Below are 25,120 nucleotides of genomic sequence, written 5' to 3'. Positions count from 1 at the left end.
AAAGGGAAATTCTTTACTTACATTTTGATCAATTCACATGATCCAACTGATGACAAACCAGAGGAAATAAAAGAACATATCTTCGAAGACCTAGAGCAAGCCTACAGAAGATGTCCCAGAACTGACATTAAGATTATATTAGGTGACATAAATGCAAGAATAGGACGAGAGCGAGTTTTCATGCCCACGATAGGAAAGCATAGCCTACACAACATCAGTAGCGCGATATTTTGAAAACAAGAACATACACAAGGTAACCTGGACCTCTCCTGATGGAAGAACAACGAGTCAGATTGATCACAATTGATTGAATGTAAGAATACAAAAAAAAGATTAAGCCTACTGAAAGATGTTTACTCGACGAACTAGAACAACTGTAGAGAATTACCAGACAAAGAGAAGAGAAGAAAAGAAGAGAAGAATTCAAGGCAACCAAATCAATGCAAAAGTCAGAATGACAACCTATTAACAACAAGGAAAGTTGTATTCATTAAATGGGTGAAATACTTTAACCAGGCACTTAATATATAGGAAGAAGAAGAAAACCTGGAAGACAAAAGAGATGAGGTAAGGGGAACAGACGAGAAAAAAGAGGAAAGACCAACGATTCTTGAAGTTAAAGATGCAGTTAAAAAACTAGCCAGAAACAAATCACCCGAAATAGATAATCTCCCAGCTGAACTATGTTAAAAAGATGGCCACGGTGACATAATGGCATTACAGCAGCTTATAAAAGAAATATGGACACAGAAATATCTCCCCAATGATTGGAATATTGGAATGTTTTGCACCATACACAAAAACAGAGATATCTTTGAATGCTCTGACACAGAGGAATTACACTTTAAAATGCAGCGTATAAAATATTTTCCGTACTATGTCACCGTATGGTTTCAGAGGTGGTAAATCGACAATTCAGCAAATTGTAACCGTGAGACATATTTTAGTAAAAAATACTGAAATATGGCATAGAAACTTTGTGAATAGAAGAAAAATGTTTTAAAGCAATGAAAGAGCTAGGAATACCAAATCAGTTGGCAAATTTAACAAAACTAACTCTTAAAACAGTTGAATGTAGAGTATGAATTCAGGGGGAACTGTCTGAACCTTTTAAAACCAAAAAAGGGCTGCGCCAGGAAGACTCTCTCTCCTGTATACTGTTCAATCTGGCTCTGGAAAAAGTAATACGTATGTCACAAATCACAACCGCTCGTTCAATATATAATAAATCAGTGCAAATCCTGGCCTATGCTGATGATATCAATATTATTGGGAGAATGGAAAAGGCTGTACGAGAGGCATAAATATGTAGCATTAAAAGAATAAGCTACAAAAAAGATCTTAAGGTGGCCATATTACCTACACAAGCCTTAGCTACTTCTTCAGTTCTTCGGCAATTTTATTGTTGATAGGTGTGAATACATTAGCAAAGTAGTAAACATTGTACAGTACATTCAACCAACTTACACCTCTAAACGATTAGCAGAATTCGCAGAAAACCGTTGTAGTAAAAGGCACGGTAAACTGCACTGGTAGTTCTCCATAATGTTTAACACTTTGCTCAATTTTAGGTATAAAATAAATATATGTGTCATTAACCCGTTTGTTCATATTTTGTTACATTTTTTTTTAATTAATAGTATTCTTGCATAATGTTATTTAACGCAAATTTTTTTCACCTACTTGTGTACTAATTTTTTTCTGAAACAAATACTGCCGTGCTAAGGATAATTTATATTCAAAGTAGATATACAAAATACTAAAATATTACTTTTAATTTTTGTTAAAAAATACTACGGAGTAAACTAGAACATTTTGTCAATTTAAATTGTGGTGGTTAGATTGACCATATGTCTGTTAGAGTGTACCGTTTTTGAGACGTCTGCCATTACGGGTTGAAGTTACGGTTTTGGTAAATATATTTAAGTTTTTAGTACAACTATTTTCAAATGAAAATACTTGTCCTAAAAAGAAAATAATTGTGGGAAACGTTTTAGTTTATTTATGTACGGTTTCTCTAACCATCTCTAAACTTTTTATCAAACATAATTAAATTACAATCGGCATTCCTAATGATCATTAGGCTAATTTGCTTAATGTGTTTAGGATCTTTGTAAGTGGATATATTATATTTTACCTCTCAAGCACAACAGTTAGAAATTTTTTCTGATATTGATCTAAACTCAGTATAGTATAGTTCAAAGGTGTAGTTTCAATTAACCATCATATCTAGACGTAAGTTGGAAATCGATGAATTAATTGCAAATCTGCATAAATACTTTACCATAGAAAGAGACAAGTCATTATTATGTATAAATCAACGCGTTTGTAACGCACTCAGGATATAAGTGAAAGTAAGCTAAAAACGATAATGAAGACTGTCAGATATTCTCAAGAAGATCTTACTGTGACTGAGTAACACGAAGACAAGAAAACAACTCGTAAACATTCTAGGAGCATTGACTTACCTGATGGAGAAAAATTTGAAATTCGCAATATTTCGTATTGAATGCGTGACAACAATCAACATGTCAGTTTAGATACTTTACTGGCCAAAATAAGAGAAAGACAAGTTTCTGAAATTAAGAGGACTAGCCTTTGGAAAGAAAGAAGAGAGATTTAGGATTTAAATTCAAAAAAGAAGATAATAGGTTACTTTTATGCGAAAGAAGTAGTGTGGTTCACAAAAGAATTAAATTTTTAAGAGAATATACTAGACTTAAATCTGAAAATGCAACATTCGAATACCTAGATGAGACATGGATATTTGCAAAGGGTGGAATTAAAAGAATTTGGCAAGACGACAGCATACAATAAATAAAACACACAGATAGCGAAGGCAAAAGACACATCATTCTTCATGCAAAAGGAAAAGAAGGCTTTATAGAAAATGCAGATTTGATTTTTTCTTCAAAATCAAAATCTGCTGATAACCATGAAAACATGAATGCAGATATGTTTATTAAATGGCTGTAGGAGAAACTGTTACCTAGTCTGAGTAAAGCATCAGTTATAGTTTTAGATAATGCACCTTACCATTCGGAGATTTTGGAGAAACAACCAAAACAGTCGTGGAACGTACTGAGCATAAAAAATTGGTTAGTTAAAAACAATATCAATTTTCCGGAATACTCCTTTAAATCAGAATTACTGGAAATTTCGAAACGTAATGAAAAACCAACAGTTTATATAGTTGACCAAATTGTATCAAGTTATGGACATCAAGTACTACGGTTACCGCCGTATCACTGCCAGTTTAATCCCATCGAACACATCTGGGGTATATGTAAAACGTATTATGATAATCACGTTGGATGCAGTGGATACAGTGACCATGCAGTTAGGGAAATGTGGCAAGAAGCTCTTAAAACTGCAACTCCAGAAATATGGGCCAAAACTGTAAATAAATGTGAAAAATTAATAGAAGAGTGATGGATACGGGAAAATAAAATTAGTGAAATTAATTCAGTGATTATAGATTTATATAATGATAGCGGTAGTGAATTTAGTGACGATGATGATGATTTATAAATTTAAATAATTAGTAAGTACACTATTATAATGTTATTTACAAAATAATTGTACAGCAGGTTAACCATTATATTTATACATTCATTATTAGCCAAATAAAAAATAATATTTAAAATTCCATTTGAATTTTTGCTCCTCATATTATACAAATTAACTCTAACTGATAATACAGGCAAAAATATTCCAAACAAAGTAAGTAATTAAAAAGATCATGGAACTCCAGTGCAGTTTTCCATGCCTTTTACTGAAACGAAAGGTTTTCGGCGAATTCCATTAATCGTTTAGAGGTGTAAGTTGGTTGAATATACTGTAGATTTTACTTGATTACTTCTGGCCATTGAGCAGTATGAATATTTCCTTCTCAAACAGGAAACTTTTAACTGGCTTCTAAATTCAATTTGCCTTCTTAAGACTTGATTTTAATTCATTGGTGGCCCAGTTAGGAGCCGTTTTGTCACGAGAACGTGAGTTTGATGCCACTTCACTCTGATTCTTTTTTAGGTCGATTAGTTTTTTAGCTTCGTTTGAAATATTTTTGTAGCTATTTTAAATTGGGCATTTATTGTTATATGAAGTGGTAGATTGTATTGCAATACTAGTATTCACTAGTTTATAATGTTGCATCAACCTGGTTATAATTTTTGACCTGGAAGTAGACACGTAAAAAACATATTTCCAATCGTATCAAGCTATTCAATTTTCGATATATATTCCGATATTATATTACAATGAAATGTTACTTTCTTTTGACAGTCCTTAAAGAAAGAAAATACATTAAAATAAAAAATACAGTTAAATTTGTTTTTCGTAAAATTTATTTTCATTAGATATTTATGAGCAAATCAAATTCATTTGATATACATCATAAACCATATTATTAATGTACATATTTTTCTGATAGTTATGTTAAAGCTCAATATTATTCAAATATAGTTGAGTATATAAACATAAAAACTTTATGGATACTCAACTTACCCAAATTTTCAGATTCTCCCCTACCCGTATTAATTTCTAATAAAAATATCGTAAAACTTTTTACTGCGTTTTTTATTTCACGTTAGTCCTCTTTTCAAGGAATAACCCTTTTAAGAGTGTTGTGATAATATTCACAAAAACAATATTGAATTAAATATATGTTTGTTTTGATTATATGTAAATGAGATAATCTAATAATGATAATAATCTTTGTTTTATCAGCAATTTAAAATGTAAAAAACCAGCTGTAACTGGTATATCAATCTGTAATTATCAAGTTCTTAAAAAAATTGTAATATTTGTCGTTAAGTTTTTATTTGATAAGGGAAAATATGTAGTGCTACTTGAACGATGAAATTATTTTTTTAATTGCACAGTGATTTCCAATGTGTAATTAAGATTTAAGGACAAAACTGACAAATTATATATATATATATATATATATATATATATATATATACATATATATATATATATATACATATATATATATATATATATATATATATATATATATATATATATATATATATATATATATATATATATGCTGTCACTATTTTTCCGGGATTGACTCCGCGTTGTAAAATGCTGGTTTTCTTGAAAACCATTGTTTTGGCGACGTTTCGGCAAGGTCTCACTTGCCATTCTCAAGCCTGGTGGATCTACTTCTCGTCGTTAGTACTGGTCCAGTACTAATCGAGTAACGACGAGAAGTAGATCCACCAGGCTTGAGAATGGCAAGTGAGACCTTGCCGAAACGTCGCCAAAACAATGGTTTTCAAGAAAACCAGCATTTTACAACGCGGAGTCAATCCCGGAAAAATAGTGACAGCACATATAGCTCCCGCGGAAACCTCAAAACAAACATATATATATATATATATATATATATATATATATATATATATATATATATATATATATATATATAATCCAGTCGTCAGAGATTTGACCTATAAAAATCATAGGAACAGGCGGAATTTTGCTGAGAGTTTCAATTTTGGGACCTCAAAAAAGATGCGCAAAAAAATTTACCACTTTTACCACCCGGCTTTTCCCTAAAACCCCATGTCGTAGAGGGGGAAAAACGGAAGAAAAATCTTTAGATATTTGTGAGTGTAAAAGAAGGTCCAAATGGAAATGGTAAACAAATAGGGAACTTACGAAAACTATGTAAAATTTTTGCAACATGCCTGGCTGCTTAATTGTTCTTATATCCACGGTAATTCTATCTCTTATTCAAAGAACCAGATGATAATTTAAGCGTCTTTTGTAAAGACATCCGACACTTTTTTCTTGTAGCAAATACACTCTAAATACTTATTTTTTCCGAGAAAGTAAATTCTGTAACTTATGCTATGATGTATCTAGGTCGTCTTTATAAATTTGTAACAGATTTTCAGCTTCTTTAATAATTTCTTCATTGTTTAATTTTGGCAAATCTGTTTATTATTATAACGCGAAAACGTTGATAAATAATTCAATAAAATTCCAGACGTCTACTCAGGTCTCTTATCAGAGTGTCAAGTATAATATAGAATATGTGGATTTTCATCTCATCACTAGCTGAAAAGTTTAGTTCATCATCGGCCCCCTCGTCATATTGATTTTTTCTTTTTCTCTTTCTTATTTCTTTATATGTTTTATTTGGGCACAATTTTTTGGCTTCTTCTTTATAAATGGCAAAATTATTTCTGATTGAGGTAAAGTAATTTTGAAAGAGCTTCATACTCTTTAACGACAGAACCTAGATCCATTGCAGGACTCTGGACATACGTATTGATAGGTTCACTCTTTCTGAAATATGTTGTCAAATGACAGCTAATAAAGCCATTTTAAAAGTGTCCATTTTTTCAAATATAGAAAGTGCTTGATGTTTCACAGCTGCAGATATCTACAAACAGCTGTTTAAGTTTTCAGTAAAAATTTTCTATCTATATGTGGAAGCCGAGAAAAATGTATACAATTCTTGTAAAAAAATGAAATACAAAGTGGCGTTCAGACAGGATTCTGCTGCTAAAGATCCTAACAAATTGAGAGAATGTCCAGAGCAAGGTACGGACTCAGCAAGTTTATTGTGATTTTTTATTCTGGCCTGCAGCCCTGAATATTTGCTAGATATATTGGATGCGTTATGATATGACTGGCCGCGACAGTGACTTAAATCAATGGTACATTCCTCTAAAGTCAAAATCACTGTCGATTTCAAAGAGACAGATTTGTGACCTTCAGATGGAATATATTTAATAAATCTTTCAGTCGGCATGAGACACGTCTAGTGTCGAATCAACCACTACAGAATAGTATTTTTCTTTCTTAAAATTTGCCAACAATCTTACTTTTCTTCCCATCGAAATTATTAGTTCCTCGCATATAGTGTTTGACAGATAATAATAGTTCCCTTGACCAATATTTCCAAATCCAATATTTTCAAATTTAGTAAGGTGCTCGCGCAAAAAAGGATAAAATTCTGCTATAAGTTCTAAACAACCTAAAAAGTTGCCGTTTTGAACTTATACTACGACTAACTTCAATACCAAAATAGGAGAACAACTATATAAAAAAGAAGACAAAGTAGGACACCATGGATACGGCAAAAGAAATGATAGAGGACACACATTGATGAATTACTTGGAGGAGAAGCAACTATAATGCAATGAATACATTCTTTCAGAAAAAACCACAAAAAAATGGACATGGATTGGTCCCAATGGTGAAACTAAAAACGAACCTAATTATATTCTTTCAACGCAAAAATCCATGGTTAAAGACGTAACAGCCCTAAATCGCTTCTCAACTGGTAGCGACCATAGACTAGTCCGAGCCAAGCTGATAATAATTGATGGTAGATTTGAAACAAGATAGAAAATGGAAAATAATCAGAAATTAGACATGGAAAAACTAAAACAAGAAAAACAGACGTACAAAGAGAGAATAAAGGAAATATTGCCGACCAAGGAAGATATAGAACACAAACATATCGATGAAATAAACATGATATTTACTGAAACTCTAATGACAGTGGGTAAAGAAATAGCACAGACAACAACAAAAAACGAAAGTTTCATATCCCAGGAAACAAAGATTCTTATGAACACAAGAAGAACATTACTAGAACAAGGGGATAGAAATACCATGGAATACAAAGAAATAAACAAAACTATTAGAAAAAATATCAAGGAGTGTAAACGGAGAGTACAGGAAGAAAAGATAGAGAAAACAATTGAAACAAATAGAAACATGAAGTGCTTAAAGCAGAACCTCGGAAACATACAAATTAATAGCATAAAGAACAAAGAAGGAGTGGAGGCCAACAATATAAAAGAAATTTTAGAGATAACGCACGAATATTATAAAAATCTCTATAAAACAGAACAAAAACCAACCCAAGAAATCCGAAATCAGTTACAACTGAAAATAAAGAACGTTAACTCTGACCTACAACCACAAATCAGTAAAAATGAAATAATAAAGGCACTCAAAGGAATGAAGAATAACAAATCTCCTGGGAAAGATGGAATAACTGTGGAAATGCTAAACAATGGCGGGAAAACTACAGTGGAAGTCCTTTATGTACTAATGAATAAAATATTGAACACAAAACAAATACCCACCACATGAAACGAGGCAATAACACTATTACTATTTAAGAAAGGCGATAGAAAAGATCTGAAAAACTATAGGCCCATAACGCTACTGAATGTAATGCACGATCTGTTAACTAAACTACTAACAAACAGATTAACAACTAAGTTAGATAATTACCAGTCAAGAGAGCAAGCCGGTTTTAGAAAAGGATTCAGTACAAGTGACCATCTGCTTACGATAAAAATATTAATTGAAAAGGCCAACGAATATCAAATCCCAATGTATATGGCATTTGTAGACTTTGAAAAAGCATTCGATAAGATGGAACATTGGGCAGTAAAGAAGTCTTTACAAAAAGGGAGAATAGACTATAGATATACGGACTTATTCCAATATATATGATCAAGCAACAACATCCATCAAAATAGTTGAACAAACGGAGCCCATTAAGATACGGCGAGGAGTCAGACAGAGTGACACTACGTCACCCAAACTATTCAATCAAGCTTTGGAAGACATTATGAGGAAATTACAATGGGAAAAACGGGGTATAAATATAAATGGCCAATACTTGAATCACTTAAGATATGCAGACGACATTGTATTAATAACAGATAAAAGGGAAGAATTACAAAATATGATGGATAAATTAAATAGCGAATCAACAAAATACGTCAACAAATGAATTATAATAAAACGAAAATTATGACTAACCAACCAGAAGAATTAATAATTACAATTGCACAAACAACTATAAAACAAGTAAAAGAGTATGTATATTTGGGACAACTAATTAAATTAAATAAAGAAAATCAGACCGGAGAAATAAAAAGAAAGATACGATTGGCTTGGGTATCCTTCGGAAAACTTTCCTATATACTAAAAAATAGAAAATACCCCCAATATTTAAAAACAAGAGTCCTCAACCAATGTATATTTCCCGTTCTGACCTACGGTTCTCAAACTTGGACGTTTACAAAGGAAAACATGGAAAAAATAGCAAAGATCCAAAGAGCCATGGAAAGGCAAATGCTGAACATTAGGCTATCAGACAAGAAAAGAAATACTTGGATCCGCAACAAAACAAAAGTGACCGATGTATTAACGCAGATAGCAAAACTTAAGTGGAAGTTCTCTGGACATAGCATAAGACAGAAAGACGACAGATGGAATAAGATGATTATACACTGGAGACCATATAGTTACAAATGAAAAAGAGGAAGGCCACAAATGGGATGGTCAGATGACTTGAAGAAACACGCAGGTCCGAAGTGGATACAAACTGCCTACAATAGAGAGACGTGGAAGAAGGAAGAGGAGGCCTATGTCCAAAATTGGACAGCAAGGGCTGTATAGATAGAGATAGATAGACTATAACTGAATTATCTCCTCTAATGGCAAGTCCCCTTGTGGTCAGTGTAATTATTTTTGCAACAACACGTTGCACCAGTATTGTGTATTGAATATATCTCTAATCTCTATATTTACGACTTCCGTTCTTTTTGAATGAATAGTGCTAAGAGAATGCTTGTTCTCTAGAAATGAATGAACACTTCTATTTCATTGATGGATGTACTTAAATGTTATTCGATTTTAATTTTTATATACAAATATTTTTTTGTGCAGTATTTTTGCGGCCTTCTCATAATCCCTGTATATATATATATATATATATATATATATATATATATATATATATATATATATGAATCTTTGATATACTAAAACTAAACAAAAATTAAATACTCTTAAAAAATGCAATATTCTATACTTTATTACTTCTTGGAGCAGTATATTTATTTATTTATATATATTATATACTTATTTTCAAATATTATTCAGATTTTTTTTTTAGGTTTTATCCATATCAAATGCTAATTAAAATAACAAAAACATTTCTTGGAAATGGAAGACAAACAAATGAAGCTAAGGAACAGCATTCAAATCCAAAGTGACATTCAAACTCAAGAGAGATTAAAAGATCATTTAAAAGAATATTGCCGATATACTTCCATTCATGGATTAAAATACCTTGGGGAAACGAAAACTGTTGCCGAAAGGTTTGTTGATATTTACTTTTAATTTCAATATAAACAGAAAAATCGAATATAAAGGATATAATCTTAAATAATATCGCATATATCTTTATGTAGGAAATAAAATAAAAGGGCAGAATATACAGAGTGGATCACAAGTCTGGAAAAACCTTGTTGTAAAACAAATTATAGTAAAATTAGTTGAGTTTTTTGTTTTCATAAATTGGTTTGAATCTTAACGTGAGAGACTGTACTTGTTTTCTACAAAAATATTCGTCGTGACATACCAGATTCATTCGAGTCTTTTCTAACAACATTAACGCCGCTGTGCAACATTAGCCTAAATGTGCGGTACGCCCTCTCTTTGTCTACAAAATGCAGTGAACAGTGTATCAGTTTTCGCTATATTCGCGCGACATTCAAACATCGGTATAAATACTGAACAACGTTGTAACACAAACTCTTTTTTTGCATAAAAACTGCGCCTCATAAGAAAAAAGATATTTTGTCACAAATTGAATGAGAAACTCAAAAATTGTTTTAATTTAAAATTTCTCAGTGGCGTACCATTTTTTTAAATCAAGACCATTACCCGAAAGCGCGCTAATGCTGAATATAATATTATCAATTGTGTGTCAAAAAATTCTCAATAAATACTTCTTAAAACCCAGCAAATTTCATTTACATATCTCAACCGGTTTTCCAAGTAGGTAATCAATAAATCGTCAGTTTGTAATAAAAATTTCACACCCCGTATCTCGGTAAACGAAACACTTGCGGACATACAAATTATATAGCAAACTGTCATTATTTTTTCATGCACTATAGCTTGTCACATTTATTTACTAACACCCTATATATTATTCAAACATAAGCTTTTAAGCTCTGTAACTCAGAAACGATTGACTTCTTTTTCTTGGGAAATGTCGTAAATATTGCATGTACCAAAAGTGCGCCTTTTGCTTCCAGCTACTTTATTCTCCAAAAGGACGGAAATAAATCAAAAAAGAAACTATCACACATAACTTCCGTTAATTTTTATTTATTAAATATCTAATACCAACTCAGCTATCATTATGTTGCTGTAACTCTCCTAAACGGTAGGCAGCTCACATGACATTTACGCGTCTTGAAACTCCAATAGACGGATTTACACAATATTCATCTCAAAATATCTGCTGTATAAAAATTATATTGTGATTGCTGCCGCAAATGATTCACGTTTGATGTCACTTGCATATGTCTGTTTTGTCTGCTATTTCGTCTAACATGTGTTTTAAAAGATCCGTTGCCAAACATCTATAAAAATAATAAACACAGTGTTGTACTTTGTACTGTAACATCAAACGTAAATAGGAATAAAAAAATATAAGCAATTATTATTGGTTTTTTTTTGAAATTTTATGTTTAATAACATAAATATTGAGGATTACTAGTTGATAAATCTATTTTCTTAAAAGAAAATTAGTTACTACTAGAAAAAATTATTAACTTCCTTCAGAACTAACCAGACGCACAATATTTGCTTACAAAAATAGTTTTTTTTAAAGTTCAACAATTCTTGTTTTTGGTATAATATCAATGGTTCTAGATAAATTAAATTAGGTACGTAGATAGTAGTAGAAAGTAATGGATTTTCTAAAGAGCTATGATGTAAATAATTGCGTAGATCTAACTGACAACGATGCACTGAAAGGTTAAAGTGAACACTGAAAAAGTCCGACACAACTATGGTTTTTTATGGTAGCATAGGCGAAGTGGGTTAAAAATAACAAGAATATAATTTAAACAATGAGATATTCAATTAAGAGGATTAAAATTGTGATCATACATCAGATATAAAATTATAAAATTAATATACCTAATAAATATATGTAAACTTCTGGTTAATTCTAAATCTGAAAGTTAACTAATTTGTTAAATATTTAAATCTAATGCCCCCATTACCAGCAAATTAGCATATTACAAAATTTTAAAAAATATATAAAATCAGTTGTAGACAGCTTGTACGTGCGTGAAAAACATAATTTGAGGCAATTAAAGATCATTTAGGAGTTAGGACTTAATTAAATTAATATAAAATCTGCTATAAACATTTATTAAGACCTATATAAATTTTTACATTCTATATGAATATTTCGTTTTTGGTAAAAACAGTTTAATATTATCTACTTAAATGGATTGAAACCTACGTCGTCATCGTTTTCATCAACCGAAAATTCATTTTGACTGTCACTTGTATCTTTTCCCAAATTTATGATTAAGTCCGACACTGTGTCCATAATATGTTCTCTTTCTACATATTCATTTTCTACTTTTGTGACATTAGCGCTAATGTTTTACCAATTTTCTAAAGTAAAATTTTTTTAAAATTTAATTTGAATTAAATTTTTTTTTCGGTTAATTTCCATACATTATCCAATTCAAAAGTTACGTTGCAGGCAGCAACTTCGTTTTTTACCAATGCCCATATTTTTCAATAGGATTTAGCTTCGGATGATAAGGTGGTAATCGCAACGTTAATATATTATGTTTCTGCTAGAATTTTATCAATTCGAATATGTTTTACAAAGTTTATCTATCAATAACTTTTCTGGAATTACTCGTTTCCACGTCTTTGCTATAACAAACAGAAATTAAAAATTAGTTAACAAAGAGACTTCATCTTCGGTAAAGCTATAATTTTTTTGATCAGATTTTATTTATCATTTAAAAACTACGTTTTATTATTTAAGTATAAAATGCCATAAACCAAATTTTAATTTATTAAACATGTAATAAAATAAATACATAGGTACCTTACTTTTCAATAAATTATTTCACTGCACAAAATATTTTCAAAAATTATTCTCTATAAAAGTCACTAAAGAAACAATTAAAACTACGAGGATATATTGATATTAAACTAGCCTTTGATAAATGGCGCTACTTGATACCGAATTGGTTTCGTGTTGACATTTGCCATTTATGACATGACGTATGTCAAAATTTTAAGTTTTAAAACAATTAGTTTGGTTTTTATAGCCGTCAAAATCAAGCAAATATTGTGTTTTCGGAGAAATGGAAAAAGTCCAGTATCGTTCGGTGATTAAGTTCCTCCACAAAAAGGGTAAAACGAATATGCAAATCAAAGCCGATCTAGACAATGTTGATGGTGAGGTTGCACACATTTGCCGACAATCGATCAAATGCAAAAACGTGTGACCACTTCGGAGACGCTTTTGGTGATAATACGGCGCGATCCGAAGGATCTTTTTCGCCGATTTATCACCTTTAATGAAACCTGGGTGCATTATTACACACCGGAAACCAAAGAACAGTTGAAATAGTGGCGCAAACGCGGCGAAGGGCCGCCGAAGAAGGCAAAGAGTGCACATTCGGCTGGCAAAGTGATGGCGACTGTTTTCTGGGATGCAAAGGACATCATCCACATCGACTACTTGGAAAAAGGAATAACAATCAATGGTGAGTACTACGCAGCATTATTGGATCGATTCGATGCCGAATTGCGTCGAAAACGCCCCTGAGACAATGCACGGGCTCACCGATCAGCCGTCGCCATGGTAAAATTACACGAATTGGGCTATGAATTGGTTGAACACCCACCGTATTCCCCAGATCTTGCCGCAAAAGTACCATTCGGATGGGATAAAAAGGCTAAAAGGGGACTTAGTTGAGAAATAAATCGATTTAAATCCAAAAAACTTGTTTTCTCTATCAAAGGCTAGTTTTATAGCAATCCCCTTCGTAAAACTATAATAATATTAATTAAAACAGCCAAAGAATGAAATTTAACGGCTGAAACTTTTAGGATGATTAGTACAACTGTGTTCTACGTCGATATAACTCATAGCTCTTTAGAAAATCTATTACTTCTACTTGTGGAACTTTTTTTTCGGTAATCCGTAATGCATTGCTTATGTGATATATTATAATAGTAAGAGTATTAATACGATTATCTTGTTTTTAGAGTTTGGTGGGTAATATCGATATGCCTAAGTATTTGCTTTTGCAGTTATATGATCTACCAAATAATATATAAATATATTCACTATCCAGTCATAGTAACATTTTCTATGAAAGAAACACGATTGCAGAAAATACCCTTTCCAGCTGTCACCATATGTCCGAGAGCCAAAATCTCACAGGATTACCTAAATTTGACAGATATTTTCGAAAGAAAATACAACGGTTTACCCATAACAGAAAACGAGTAAGTAGTTTTTTTTAACCAACGATAAATTTAAAAAGGCTGTTGACTCGGTTTACTAGTAAGACACATGTTATCTAAAGTTCTACAGGAAAGTAACGATTTTCCCAAGACACTCTTTAATACAGGTATCTAACAGCTGCTTTTGATAAATTTGGTGATAATTACATGTAATAAACAAAATATGCAAAAGATTAAACGTCATTTTTTACTTATAAACAATGTGTAAACAGTCTAGGATCACTATTTGATTTTAAATACTGAAGGTGAAGACCGGAAATTATATGGAAAAGTATCACAGTTTTACTGAAAAAGCGTAGACAATCCTTTAAAATGAGAATTCGTAAAGTTATTTTTGTTAATTTGTTGCTTAATTACTGCAAAAATAACTTCAAAATCGATTTTTTGCAAATTGAATCGCTTATTTATAAAAGGCTTCATGTTACTTTTTTTCAAATTTTTGTTTAACTCAGAAAATGATAACCCACATGTTCCCACATCTGTTGCTCATGAAAAACCTTATGTCTTGTTATTCCTTTACTAGATATTTTCGTTTAAAATTATTGTTTATTTATGGAAAGCAGAAATAACGCTTTCATCTACAAAGCAGGGAAAGTTGACTGTGGATTTAGTGGAAAATGCAGATGTTTTGGACTTTCAAGCTTAGTGGCCCAAATTTTACAAGAAAAATACTGTTTTAAAGGAAAGTAAAACTAAGAAAAACAAAAAAGAACATGTTTACTATTTCCTATCACGAATTTACTTGCGAAAGATTTAAAAAAGTAGGGGTTGTTGTATCTGATTTTATAGGTTATTAAAATTTATTATCTTAACCACTGTGTATCGCTGAGCCATCTCCCTCTTCCTGATTAGCAAGAAAAACTCATGCAGCAAAGGTACCAATACATCAAGAGAAAATTAATGGACTGAAGAAACTTTTGCAGTACACCCCTCAAGGACACGAGTGGTTTTACAATAAGCTTGCCCAATGGCCTACGGTTGCAATAAAAAAATAAGCAAAAATGTAAAATGGCAATTTTAGCGAATTGTATTGTCTGAGAACTGTTTTAATAAAGTAATATTAATTATAAATAAACACGGTATAAATTCATCCATCAATCAAAACTTTCCCCGTAAAACAAAACTTTTGTTTATGAAAGGCCCTTTGTCAACTATTTTCAATAATAAAAAAAAATACAATAATAACATTAAAAGGTGTAATTAACATGATTTATTTTTAGTTTTAAGGTCCTTAATATGTTTCAAAAATCAGAAAAGTATAAAAATGGTTCTTCATAAAACTAAAAATTTTTTTGTTGTTTCCCAAAATTTACATTTTGTGACAAGATGCCTTTCTTAAATAAGCTATTCAATTATTATTAACTTTTCTAAAAATGCACAAAATACTTTAATTTGGCATGAGAATTTATTGCAAAATAGAAATTGTTTATAGCAGAAAGATTTATTCTTCAACGTTATTATGCGTAAATTATTTGGTCTACTAGAATTCTAAACACACCAAATTAAAAAGAAAGGCTTGTATTACCATATTAAATCATTTAACGGTTAAAAAGTTTATGTTAAATATTGTAAAGAGATGTAGGTGTACAAAAGTACTGTGATTTTAAGCTTAAAAACATTTAAAATAGGTAACTCAAACGTATCAACATGTAGGAAGTTCCTTTTTTTATTAAAAAAGTTGGCTCTTTCACCAATACAAAAATACAATGGCCTACCGTAAAATCTGAGTTTTTCAAAAATTCATCGGAGCTTTTTTTATAAAGATTAATAAATTTAAAAAGCACGATTTAAAACATTAAAAGTTTAATTTTTGACAAAAAAAATTTGCTCCATGATCTGTTAACCATGAAGTGTTTAAAACCGAAGCGATTTGCACCTTCTTGATTACACTTTTTAAAAAACTAAATTTGTAACTCCATAATTTATAAAAGTCGCAATATTTCCGGTTCTAATCAACGAAAATTAATGTTATTTTTTAATTTGTGGTACCTGGTTGTATAAATTATAAAAAAAAAATTAGTTAACTTGTAAATTGTTTATTTAGCCGAGTAATTTGTTTAATAAAATAATAATTTAATAAAATTAATATTTATTGTTAAAAATTTTACTTTTATTATCATTAGTAGAAAAGGTTATGAAGTTTTTTATTAAAAGTGGGGAAAGAGAAAAATTAAATTATGAAAAGGACTGTTTTTTTCCACTTAGCAAAAGAATAGAGTTTATTTAATTTGCTAAAAACTATGCTCCGAAATCGGTTTTTGCGAATAATTTTGAGTTTGTTATTTCTTTTATAAATATACTTTCTTGGCAAAAGATCAACGAACAAAAGTTTTTTATTATCACCTCTTCCTACCGACTTAGTTCCAAATTATTTTTTTTGTATGAATAATTTAAAAAGATTTATGGTTATATCGAAGAACTGAAAATACAAATTATCGAGGAGTTGAAGAAAGTATCTACTGAAATATTTCTCATACAAATCATTATTTACATTTTAAAGCTAGAAATGCTTTTTATTTCTTAGTTACAGTACGTTAAGTTTTAAATTAGATATACACACTATAAATGGCAACGCTGCGCGCCGTTGACTTTCCACGAACCTCCGTTGCCCCGTCGCCAATAATAAATTTTTTTAAAGCCATAAGAGAGTAGATTTTTAATTTATTTTTGTAAACAACGTGTCTATTTATACGCCCACAGAAAAGATTTAAATAATAAAATTGTTTTATGGTGGTAATGCTGGACAACAGTGTGTAAATTTTTTTGTCTGTATTTTTTGAGGGGAGACCAATTCCTTGTGTACAGTCAGTTCATAAAATTGTTAAAATTTTTAAAAGTTGTTATTGCATCAAAAATTGCAGAAAATGTCACGCTCAAGAAGTGTCACCAGAAAAAATTGAGGAAAGAGAATACCCGGATACACAAATTTGTGCAACAAACGAGATAGATTCAACACGTTCAAGTATAAGCGTTGCTAGAGAGTTAGATGTTAGTAATGTTACTGTAACGAAAGTATAGAAAAAGCACGGTTACAAGAATTTTAAATATTCGAAACCGAAGCAGCTTTATCCAGACGACTACTTTCGAAGAATGAAGTTTTGTGAAACTCTTATAGCGAAGACTAATGAACCCAATTTTATTAAAAACATTTTATTTACTAATGAATCTTCTGTTTCGTTAGGAGACACGATCCTTCCATTACAAGGTATTGCGCGTGGGAAAACCAGCACAGAAGTGTTGTTTACCGAACTCAACGTCCTCAAAAAGTTAAAGTCTAGACTGGCATTTTAGGAAACCATATAATATAATAGTTTTTATTGAGGGTAACTTAAATAGTAGGGTATACCTCGATTTATTACAGAATCATGTTCTTCCCGTTATTCTCAATCTTCCTGATGTAAATCTGAAAAATGTTTGGTTCCATCAAGACGGCTGCTCAGTTCACAATCGAATAATTTGGGAGTACTTAAACAATACTTTCCCTAATCGAATTATCAGTGGAACAGGCAATATTAAGTGGCCTGCGCGATCTACAGATCTTACACCCATGGAGTTCTTTTTTTGGTGACATTTAAAAAGCATCATCTACGACCATCCTGAGGCTAGAGCCCAAAATTTGGATGAATAAAAAAACCAAAATAGGGGAGTCTCCAATTTTGTTACAGCAGAAACTTTTACATCTGCCCGCAGAAGTTTTTATGACAGATTGAAATACTGTTCAGCCGTAGAAGGTCAAATATTTGAATCATTTCTGTAGGACATAAAGAATTATTTCTTATTTTATTAGGAATTATTTTTTATTTTCAATAAGAGTATATTTTTTGTTTTATTTGCATTTGTATCGGTTTTTAATAATGTGAACAATTTTTTGTGGTTGAATTAAAAATAAAAGCGCATTTGTTTAAAAAGACAAATGCGCTTTTATTTTTAATTCAACCACAAAAAATTGTTCACATTATTAAAAACCGATACAAATGCACCGTCTTATAAAGTATTTTAATCGAGTTTATGTTATAAGAAATAAACCGGGTATACGTAAGGAAAACAAAAATTGACAGACGGAGATGCATATCCCATGCGTTGTTATGTGTTACTAAATGATTTTCTCGTTTTCTGTCTAGGAATCTAGTTGTCAGAAAGAATTGGAGAATTTACCTCGTACGAGGCAATGCTGCCAATTTTAGCGCTTTATGTAGTTTGCAATATCTAATCCAAAATTTAACGTATTGTATCTACACATTTATTACCTAACGACTATTTTTTATTTGCTCAATGTCCTTTTTTTTCATTAAAAAAGGGAGAGTAATACAAAAATGAATATTTAGAAAATTAAAGTCATGTAATGTTCTATATTATTTATTTAATATCAGTGTCAAAATTACATATAAAATAGCTTTCTCACACAATTTATTTTTTTATCCTCCAATATTTTTAACTACCCGGTAATAACTTTGTCAAAGCAATGAGTAGGAGTAGATTAAACTAGCAGTACGAAAAGATGTATCCGTGGTATAATCATTTCTTGGAGTTCGATCGCTGTATATGTTTTTTGTATTAATCTGTATCAACATGTATATATATATATATATATATATATATACATGTTGATATATATATATATATATATATATATATATATATATATATATATATATATATATATATATATATATATATATATATATATATATATATATATATATATATGTATATAACAAAAGAGTATTATTAACTCACTTTTTATTCAAATTTCAGAAAGAAGGGCATAAGCATGGCATCACAAATTTGCGAGTTTTATCCACCAACAGAGAAATTTAATGTATCCAATGCAGAATTTTATGATTTTCTATTACAGGTAATTACAGTTAAAAAATAATATTGTATGTACATAAAAAACCCAGTAAAGTAAACATAGTAAAGTAATTCCCAAAAAGGATAAGTGCAATTTTCATACAGAAAGCTTGTGCCCCGTCAACCCTGTGATAGGTTTCTCCTTATTGGGGTATGCCATAAAACAGAATCAAGGCAAAATACTATGCTTATACTATACGATAATTATATGCTCATCATAAAAAATTGCTTCTTTATTCTACAAGTGTTTTCATGGAGAATTATGATAGATACTGTATTATAAAGTGTATAATGATTATTTTTGATGTAGTTTTCTAAATTTATTATTTTTTTTAATACGCGAAGGGAATTTTTCAATTTCCTGGCAGTTATTCCATAAAGTGGAACGTTAAACACGTCTAATTTTGTAAAAATATACCCGAAACATCTACTCTGGCGATAATCGCACGCTTATTACATCGACGAATGAGACATGACTTTTGAATGCCAGTATATAAAGAAAAAGGTTGGTTGCAAAGATCGTGCTTCTCTTGCCTCTTCATGCATGCAACCAAGTAGAAAAAGAGATACCATGTAAACATGCCGTGTATTTTTAAATACACAGTTTAAATAGTTAGTTTATCATTCTATAAATGCTGGTATGGTAAGCTATTGGGACAATCTAATTGAAGGACTATGTGGTGCTTTAAACAGTGCTTCATACAGCGGACAAACTACTCTATTTGACTAATCTACTAACTAATCTAAGTTTTTGGCAAAGTTTCCCTCTGTAGACCCCGAAGGAGGTCGAGCTAGACCTAGAATGATGAAAGTAATTAATTTATACTTAATATTCATCATCACGATCATGATCATTACAAACACCTGGTATAAACTATCCAAGCCACGACTATATATTTTGAAAGCTCCTTTTGATGATGGCAGCAAACTCGGGTGTTTAAGAAATCAAATAGATTATATACTTGTAAGTAAGCGGCTCCAAAATGCCGTCAAAAAAATCAATACATTGCCAGAAGCAGATATTGGATCTGATCAACAACCCCTTGTGTCACATATTAAACTAAGATTACCATTATAGAGAGCGGCGTAATACGCAATCTTCTTCTTATAGTGCCATCTCTACTAATGAAGGTTGGCTATAACCGTTGCAAATTCGTCTCTATTTCTACTTTTCTTAAGAGCGTCTGTGTGTTTAACCCGGGACCCCTTTTTTCTTCGATTTTATCCGTCATAATCAACTGAAACAACTCGTACTTATCATTTCTAAGTATGTGCCCCAAATATGCTGTCTTTCGCCTTTTAATGCTGGTCAAAAGTTCTCTGTCTTTTCCCATTCTGTGCAACACCATTTCGTTCGTAATATGATCGGTCCATGATATCTTCAAAATTCTCCTAAAATACCACATCTCAAAAGCTTCCAGTTTTCTCATTAAGTCAACATTAACAGTCCAGGCTTCGACACCATAAAGAAGAATAGAGTAAATATAACATTTTACCATCCGATATCGGATTTGCAAATTGAGTCTTTGGTTAGTCAGAAATTTCCTCATCTTGATTGCTGATTGCTTTGAAAAGGCTGATCTTAATTGCTCTATTCTTGAGCGAATTTCTGATTTCGGATTCAGATCTTCCGTAATCCAGACTCCTAAGTATTTCATTTTGTCCACTTGCTCAATATCTTCATTTTTTATCTGGATCCATGTAATGACTTTGCCTCTCTTACTGATAACCAAGGTTTTTATTCTCTTTATGTTTATTGTTAAACCAAACTGTTCCCCAGTATCACAACTTGTATTTAGTAACGTCTGCAGGTCTGTCTCACTTTCAGCGATAATGACTGTATCGTCAGCATAACGGATGTTATTTATATTTTCACCATTTATCTTGATCCCTTCTGTACAGTTTTCAAGTGCCTGCGTAAATAACTCTTTGGAATATATATTAAATAGTAATGGTGAAAGTACACAGCCCTGTCTCACTCCTCTACTTATCTGTTGCGTATCCGTGTTATTTCCATCTAATGTTACCCTAGCCTGTTGGTTTCAATAGAGATTTCTCACTATGTTATTGTCATTTTTGTCGAGTCCTTTTCTCTTTCGACATTCCATGAGAATGTTATGTTTAACTTTGTCGAAAGCTTTCTCATAGCCTACAAACGCAACGAAAAGATCTTTTTGTTGGTCTCGACATTTTTGGACAAGAGTTGTGAAACTATACAGAGTTTCTACTGTTCCGAAGCCGTTACGAAAGCCAAACTGTCTATTCTCATATCCGCTTCGCACTTTCTGAATATTCTTGCCTGTATAATCTTTAAAAATGTTTTTAATAAGTGTGACATTAAGCTGATTAATCTATATTTATTACAGTATTTGGGGTTCTTGGTTTTTGGTAGCGGAACAAAGGTCGATAGCAGCCAGTCTGTAGGTATCTCACCAGATTTGTATATGTTGTTAAACAGTATAGTTATTGCACTTAAATTGTCTTCGTCTATAAGTTTAATCAGCTCGATATGAACTGCATCTGGCCCAGGGGCTCTGGCAGATTTGGAGTTGTTTATAGCATGTTGGACTTCAGATTTTAATATTATTGGAGCTTCCTCGTTATGAATTTGTGTTATTCCGTTATTGTGCCCATGAAAAGATTTTCAATATATTTAGTCCATACTTGATTTATTTCAATTGGGTTATTAATAGGTTTATTGTTTTTGTCAATTAATCGGCTAGGTGTATTTGTTCGTGATTTTCCAGATAATTCTTTCACTTTTTTATGTAAATTATATTGATCATGCCTTTTCTGCAATTGTTCCTCTTCGATGCATGTTTCCATCATCCACTTTTCCTTAGCCTCTTTTATTTTGTTTCTTATTAATTTATGTTTTTCTCTGCACTCATTTGAGTTTTTGTTTCTATATTTTCTTTTTTGTTCCATGATTTCCAGTAGTTATTGAGTCATCCAAGTTTTCGGCTTTCTGTTTTCTTTTGTAGAGTTTCTTTCTGTGTTTTTACAACAGAATCTTTGATTTTGCTCCACATAAAACATTGTCAGTGTTTTTCATTTCTGATGTTAATTTTTTCATTTCTTGATTGATATGAGTTGAAGCCTCAGCGCGGATTGCATTTATCTTGAGTAACTGAGGACTCACCTTAGAACTTTTGGATTTTATTATCTTTTTTACCCCCAGTTTCATTTTTGAGACAAGGAGGTTATGCTCTGAGGAAACTGGATCTGCTCCTGGAAAAGTTACCGCTTACAATGGAATTTCTAAATCTTTGTTGGCTTTGTTCCTCACTTAATATATTTATTATATAGCAAAATATACTTTTAACTCAATAGTAAAACAGATTCACTATCTAATATCTTAGCTCTTGGAAGTCTAGTTCTATATAAAACATAATATTATATGTTTTAATTTTTAAAATTTTTTAATTTGTATTTTTTGCAGAGCAGGACAGAACTTTTTACCTATTGCTATTACCTTGGAGTGGTAGAAAATTGTAGCGAGATATTTACACCGATTATTACTGAGGAAGGCATTTGTTATTCATTTAATATTCTCGATAAACATGACATTTTTAATGATAACAACGAGTAAGTCTTACTGTAAGTTTTTATTATTATTTTATACATTAGTTAATAAGTTATAAATTTATACTTTCATTATCATTGGTACTACAGCTCTAATTAAGCGTCCACGATCTGTTTCGCCAGTCATTGCTCTCCATTAATAATTTGTCTCGCGAATCCTACTCATGTCCACTTCCATATAATTACTCGATCATCCTTGGTATATATCTATTTCTATTTTCTACAGACTGCGATGGAAGGGTTTATCTGGAAGGTTAGTTATCATTCACTTTTAAGAGTTGTTCGTCATATCTTAGCATACTGACTTTTATGTAGAATATTAAATCCTGGCTATTTATTAATATTTCTTAAAGATTTAAATTAATATTTCAATTGATAGCAACCATTTGTCAAATACCATAACGTCACCACATCCTTACGAAGGATAAAGGATAGAGGAGGAAGAGGTATTCTTTCGCTATTAGTATGGCAGCAAATTCAACCAGTTGTTCTAAATTTACTCGCAATAGTGTAAAACATTCAGATGGTGATTTAGCGGTTATTCTAGCTCAATGAGCTGACAAAGTACCTATTTATTCAGAATATTTGAATGATAGTGATATTGACGATGCGAGCGAAGAAGTAGGTATTGATCTTCAACATGACACCGGAAGTGAGATATCGGAAGGTTCTAAAGACGAATATGATTCATATGCTACATATTTTTACGTCAAAAAGTGGTCTACTACAGAACCCTCAAAAATGTAAGAACTCCATTACACAGTATTGTAAAAAAATTACCAGCTGTTCGGTCCAAAGCTGTAAGAAACGAAACTTCATCACTTTTTTTTACTTCTCTTATTTCCGAGGATATAGTACAAGAAATACTTAATGGACAAATAATAAATTACGTGCAATTCGTGAAAACTATAAAATAATGGAGAGAGAAGATCTAAATAAAATTAATAAAACAGAATTTAAAGCCCTTTTGGGATTGCTTTTATACACATCAGCTTTGAAATAAAATGACGAAGATTTAAACTCTATATTTGCTACAGATGGCACTGATAGAGGTATACTCAGATATATTATGTCAAAAGAAACATTTGCAATATTTTTAAAATGTTTACGTTTTGATAACCCTCTAGATAGAGAGGAAAGAAGAAAGATAGATCCAACAGCAGCTACAAGTGACATATTTGATATCTTCTTCTTTACCTTCTATCGAAGGTTGGAAATCATCATGGCTATGCGGACTCTGTTGACTGCCGCTCTAAAAAGTTCTGCATTACTGCATTCAAACTTTAAGTTCTTAAGCCAGGATATTCTTCTTCTTCCTACATTTCGCTTTCCTCGGATTTTGCTTTGCATAATAAGTTGTAATAATGCGTATTTTTGCCCTCTCATCACATGTCCTAAGTACTTAAGTTTTCGTCTTTTGATAGTTAATATTATGTCCGCCTCATTTCCTATCCTTCTAGTTACTTCCACGTTTGACATTCTTTAAATCCATGATATTCGTAGGATATGATATCTATATATATGATATATATATATATATATATATATATATATATATATATATATATATATAAATATATGATATGCATAAATAATGATATATAAATCCATGATATATTTCTATCAAATTGTCAAAAGTTGTATTCCTTAGGCATATGTGTTTGTATTGATAAAATGTTGGTCGGCTTTAGGGGAAGGTGTAGGTTTAAAATGGATAAGCCTAATAAGCCTGTGAAATATGGCAATAAAATAATGTGCCTGACTGATGGACGAAAAAGTTACTTATTCAATGCCTTTATATATGGAGGCAAGGACACTGACAGAGCAGGGATATCTGAGAAAGAAAAGAAGATTAGTAAACCAACTCAATCTGTTCTTCGGCTAGCTTACGGAACCAACCGTAATATCCCAGCCAATAATTGGTTTAGTTCTACAGAATTAGTAAAACAGTTATAAGTAAAGAAGTTAACGTATGTTAACCCTTAAGAAAAATAAACGGGAAATCCCTTCGGAAATCCAGCCATACCCATGCAGGGAAGTAAATTCGACTTCTTACGGAGTTACGAAAAGTTTAACCCTGATTTTCCATGTTCCAACAAAATCAAAGGCTGTTGTACTTATTTATTGAACGCACCGTTCAATAAGCACGCATCAGATTGCTGGAAAACCAGAAATAATAGCTTATTATAATCTTTTTTACCGCATCATTGATATAGCTGCTGTTAATTCGCATGTTATGATTCAATCCCATCAACAAGAAAGTACGGAAATGCTAACATAATGGAGTTGGTGAAGCAATTAGTATTACCATATCTTCAAA

General features: G+C 31.3%; 1 protein-coding gene across 5 annotated transcripts in view; it reads left to right on the top strand.

Moving 5' to 3' along the window:
- The window catches only part of LOC140448108 (pickpocket protein 28-like), a 93,107-nt gene that overhangs the window by 42,016 nt on the left and 25,971 nt on the right, over positions 1–25,120 (top strand). For all 5 annotated transcript variants that reach the window (XM_072541180.1, XM_072541177.1, XM_072541179.1 and 2 more), the window contains exons 2-5: positions 9,953–10,157; positions 14,104–14,346; positions 19,120–19,219; positions 22,658–22,803. In XM_072541180.1, coding sequence (XP_072397281.1) covers positions 10,003–10,157; positions 14,104–14,346; positions 19,120–19,219; positions 22,658–22,803 — 644 coding nt within the window. In that variant the 5' untranslated portion in view covers positions 9,953–10,002. The remainder of the gene's footprint in view (positions 1–9,952; positions 10,158–14,103; positions 14,347–19,119; positions 19,220–22,657; positions 22,804–25,120) is intronic.

Source organism: Diabrotica undecimpunctata, chromosome 8 (assembly GCF_040954645.1).
Source record: "Diabrotica undecimpunctata isolate CICGRU chromosome 8, icDiaUnde3, whole genome shotgun sequence".
Classification (NCBI taxonomy): Eukaryota; Metazoa; Arthropoda; class Insecta; order Coleoptera; family Chrysomelidae; genus Diabrotica; species Diabrotica undecimpunctata.
The sequence above is the reverse complement of the archived record's forward strand: the minus strand, read 5'-3'. Positions and strand labels throughout refer to the sequence as shown.